Source organism: Temnothorax curvispinosus, unplaced genomic scaffold, assembly GCF_003070985.1.
Source record: "Temnothorax curvispinosus isolate PA1 unplaced genomic scaffold, ASM307098v1 QBEX01009635.1, whole genome shotgun sequence".
Lineage (NCBI taxonomy): Eukaryota > Metazoa > Arthropoda > Insecta > Hymenoptera > Formicidae > Temnothorax > Temnothorax curvispinosus.
In genome coordinates this window covers 1-4,915 of record NW_020219415.1, presented here as the reverse complement: position 1 = coordinate 4,915, position 4,915 = coordinate 1, and the positions used below count along the sequence as shown (strand labels likewise).

Below are 4,915 nucleotides of genomic sequence, written 5' to 3'. Positions count from 1 at the left end.
ATCCCCCCTCGCGTTGTCCAGCGTTGATCCACGATAACGATGACGATGACGATGACGATGATCCCTTCGAGAAACGAGGCCTGACTTGAAACATAGAAACAAAGTTACGATTAACTAAGCGTACGTACCTACCTACCTACCTCCTCTCCATACTTACCTTGCGTCCTATCCACTCCCACCTTTTACTCCCTCGACGGTGTGCCACCTTGGCGCGGTGAGGGAGCCACCCTGCGTACGTTCTCTCTTCGTACATCTCATCCGCCGAGGCGGTATCGGTGGTCCAACCACCGAGAGGGCCTAACTGATGATGATCGACGACTGAGAGAACCTGCGCAGGGTCCAAGAGCACACCACCACTACCACCACCTCTACCCCCAACGAGAGGTTGTCCGGGCCGCTCGGAACTGATCCGAGGTCTGGGTCGGGCAACCCCTTGTGAAGGGCGAGAGGGAGGGAGGGAGGACCCGTCGGGCTGCCAGGACGTTTCCTGGTTAAGGCCGGCGGGGGGGGGGCTCATCGGACAGAGACCGCATCCACTGATGGAGCGCCTGTGCCCTGCCCTCTTGCGGGCGGCGGCGGGGGACTGGGATCGAGCGCTGCTCGACCGGATCTTCCTTTAGGAACGACCCGGAATCGAGCGCTGCTCGGCCGGATATCCCCCGTGCAGCTTTGCGCGCGGGAGGGGTACGGTGGGACGCCTCTGTCTATCCTAAACTGTCCGCGATGAATCGAACGAAGGCGGGGGTCGCCGGTGCCGAAGGTTACCTCGGCCGGCGACCCGAGAGACTCCTAAGCCGGCCCCCTAGCGGGAGGGAGCGTTGGAGGGGTTGCGGCCTACTTCCCTCCCGAACGTCAGGGGAGTCTCCGTGTCCCGCGCGCGTGGCGGCGCCCTCCGCGGTGCCCCTGTTGTCGGAGGCAGGGGACCCCCGAAAACCCGCGGTGCGGTGGCTCCTCGATGGGCCTTGCCCGCGGATGTGTAGGGGGCATACCAAGGAGCCCGACCCAGATGAACCATTCCTGGGACAATGGCATAGCCGACCCTCCCGGGAGAACTCGGGACCCGGCTCGCGCGGGACTCCTCGTCGTAGTGAACGATGAGTGGGTCGCGCGCGCGACCGGTGAGGGCACGCCCGGGTCGGCGAGCCGCGGAGGGTCCAGGGACACCGTTATTTTCATGAACCCTAACTTTAGTCGCCAGGACTATAAACTGACCTCACCACCACCACTACCACCACCGACGCCGCCGCCGCCGCCACCGCCGCCACCGCCGCTGCCACCACCGCCGACGACGCCACCACTAACAACACCACCGACACCGCGTCAATTACCGCGAATTATCTGGCAAGAGACAGTCGTCCCGGCTGGTCCGCGACAACCACCGTTTACATGGACTTTAAAACGATCGCAAATTGTAGCAGCGGCTGCTACGAGAAGAACAACGGCAACAAATGTACCGTCACCGACGACGACGACGCCGCCGCCACCAGCGACGACGACGACGACGACGCCGCCACCACCGACGACGCCGCCAACACCGACGCCGACGCCGCTTCCACCACCAACGCCGCCGCCGCCGCCTCCACCACCAACGCCGTCGCCGCCTCCAACACCGACGCCGACGCCACCACCACCGACGACGACGCCGCCGCCTCCTCCAACACCAACGCCGTCGCCGCCTCCAACACCGACGCCGATGCCACCACCACCGACGACGACGCCGCCGTCTCCTCCAACACCGACGCCGACGCCGCCACCACCGACGACGACGCCGTCGCCATCCCCCACGCCGCCGCCACCAACACCGACGCCGACGCCGTCCACCAGCGGAGGGAGGAGCAACGCCAGGAAGAGCAGCAGCAAGAGCAGCAGCAGCAGCAGCAGCAGCAGCGCCAGGAGGAGCAGCAGCAGCAGCAGCGCCAGCAGCGCCTCTACGTACCTACCCACCGACGAACTACGAATCTTCAATCCCATTTCCGTCGAACTCGACTTGAGAGACATGAGCGGCGTCTTGATCGAGTCGGACGTGGACTCCATTTTGGTCGCGGCGACCACGTTGGAGCCATTCGTATGTAAAACGGTGATGACGGTCGAAACAAGACCACCGGCGATTCATCGTTGCGCCAACGTCAAGTTAACTACGTACCTCAACAATAGAGAGAAATTCCAACTGCTCCGTCCGGCGACGTTCGTCGCTCGACCGGACGAAGCGAGCGCGAAACGAATATGGTACGAGTGCAAACTCACGACCGTCGACCAACGATTGTTGTACATGTTGTTCCAAACGGAGGGCGATTCGACGGCGACGCAAGCGGAGATAGAGGCTACGGCAGCGGTGTCCGACAGCGACTCGGAACAACCAGCTTTCCGACGTTCGTCCGGTCGCGAGAGGGACAGACCCCTTTGTCGAGCCACGTTGTCGTTCATTCGCGACGTAATCATAGCGGCGGCAAAGAATCTACCGACGAGCACGGTGACCGCGCGAACCGGAATAACCGCAACGGAATACGAGGTCGCGCGAAAATTCAACGTCGCTCAGCAGGACTTCGGTCGATACGCGCGCCTCGTTACGCAACAACTGTCGAATCTCGACTTATTGAACACGCACGGCATCCACGTCGTGCGATTCTATCAATGCATGCACGGCCTCAGACTGCCGTGCGAACACGCGGCTTGAGTCCTGCGCGACGTCGCTTACGTGGATCATCCGCACATGGACGTCGTCCAATTGCACAGAGCGAACACTCTGACGGACGATGAGGGCAGACCGTACGTCGTGCGTCTCAACGGGACGAGAGCCGAGGCGACCGACAGGACGTTACCGACGCGATTGTGAAGCCTCTTCGACAACGCCATTATTCTCGGCGACGGCGCAATCAGGAGATACCGCGTAGGATTTATGAGCCAGTACGGTAACTTTACGTGCCACGCGTCCCCCACGTGGTCCAAGCACCTCGTCACTTATTGCCAGGTATACAATTCGGCGGCCAAGATGGCTCTGCCTGTAAATTTCGGCTCTTTGGCGACGTATCTGATCTGTCAAGGATACGAGGGCGACCGCAAATTACTGGGCACGCGACTGAACATTAAGCAACATCTGCGCGACGTCGACTTTTTCTTCGACGAATACGTTCGGCACGGATACGCGACGCGATTCGAAGAGGTCTTCACCTTCGACGCGAGGAGGCACGACGTCGTCCGAAAAATTAACGGGTCAGGAGTGTTCGACGAAAACCGCAAAACCAGATTGGTGACAAAAATAGTGGGACACCAATTGCTGTACCGAATCAACGAATGGGACAAGTACATCGATGCCAATGTTTAACGAGACGTAAGGTTGCTGTGAGGAGCGAACGAACTCTACCGCCGACAATTACGCGAACACCTCACGATGCCGCACAATTTCGTTACGACGGCCGTAGAGGCGTATCTGCGAGTTATGTACTTTGTACACGGCTTCAACCGAAATTACAACTACACCGTTTGTCGCAACGTCTTTGTCGGAGGCAGCGAAATGCGGGCCATTTGCAACGAATTCGTAGAGCTGCGAAACCCGCTGTATCACAACGTAGCTCCCGACACGTACCAGCGACACTTCGCCATATACGCCAAGGACGTACCGGCGGCTCTCGCGCACGCCGTCCGACACGTGTGGGAAGTGCATCGTCTCATGGAGACAGACGATCCCGTCTACTTTTTAACGGTTGTCCACGCCTCGTGGGCGCACCGTTGTATCGAGAATCATCAAGGTGCGATAGACGATACACTTGTGCCAATTATGCGAAACGCGCGTCGCGGAATATCACCGTTCAGCCTGGAGGCCTTTTTCGAATTGTACAAACGTCTCCCGACGGGACACAACCTTAGAGTAATCGGGACCGTACAGGCCGACCGCGTGGCAAACGCCATCGTGCTCGATCCGACCGCTCCCATCGCCAGAATCGCACGAATGGCGATCAACATACCGGAGGAGAACGTCGCTGACACCGTGGCGACGTTCAGACGCTATGTATTCGATAATTTTTATTTTGTTCCCGAATACCTTTGGAATACACGATGCCGTCACTTTGCGGTATGGAACGTGGTAAAAATTGGAGATTACCGTTATTTCCCCGATGATGGAAGAGAGCTGAATGTTCGCGCGGTAAATACCAGAATAAGACGTATACAAAGACAGGTCGATAGACGTGCGCGTGACAACGACGTTCGTCAAGCTGAAGCTACCGCTCATGTTGACGATGCTGCTGCTGCTGCTGCTGCTGCTGCTGCTGATGATGGAGCAGCCCCAGTAAAAAGACCCAGAGGCCGACCGCGCAAGTTGCAATTGCCGTCACCACCTGATGCTGCTGCTGCTGCTGCTGCTGATGGAGCAGCCCCAGTGAAAAGACCCAGAGGCCGACCGCGCAAGTTGCGATTGCCGTCACCACTTGATGTTGCTGCTGCTGCTGCTGATGGAGCAGCCCCAGTGAAAAGACCCAGAGGCCGACCGCGCAAATTGCGATTGCCGTCACCACCTGATGCTGCTGCTGCTGCTGCTGCTGGTCCGTCGAAAACGATCGCTGAGACAAAGAGACCCAGAGGCCGACCGCCGAAAATCCGTCGACCGACAACGCCGCCGCCCCCGCCGCCACTTCCAATATTACCAACACCGTCGAAAACGGTGGTGGAAGAAACGTCGTCGTCGTCGTCGTCGTCGTCGTCGTCGTCGTCGTCGTCGAGTAGCGGCGACGACGACTCCGCACCAACGACGAGGGTGGAACGTTTGATACGCTTCCGATTGCCGTCACCACCGTCAACACCAACACCTGGTACACCAACACCGTCGAGAACGCTGGTGGAAGAAGCGTCGAGTAGCGGCGACGACGACTCATGTCCGCTATCCCATCGATTGCCGTCGATAGCAGCAGCACCGCCGCCG

At 59.5% G+C, this 4,915-nt stretch overlaps 1 protein-coding gene across 1 annotated transcript; it reads left to right on the top strand.

Moving 5' to 3' along the window:
- The first annotated feature begins 1,006 nt into the window (after positions 1-1,006).
- Positions 1,007-2,674, top strand: LOC112459206 (wiskott-Aldrich syndrome protein family member 2-like). Its single transcript, XM_025023226.1, has 2 exons — positions 1,007-1,364; positions 1,488-2,674. Exons 1-2 carry the CDS (start codon positions 1,007-1,009, stop codon positions 2,672-2,674), a joined length of 1,545 nt encoding a protein of 514 aa, XP_024878994.1.
- The last annotated feature ends 2,241 nt before the right edge of the window (positions 2,675-4,915 follow it).

Coding starts and splice junctions, on each gene's coding strand:
- LOC112459206 (XM_025023226.1), top strand. CDS start 1,007: ATGAACCATTCCTGGGACAATGGCATAGCCGACCCTCCCGGGAGAACT. Junction 1,365..1,487: donor AGAGACAGTCGTCCCGGCTG/GTCCGCGACAAC, acceptor CGCCGCCACCAG/CGACGACGACGACGACGACG.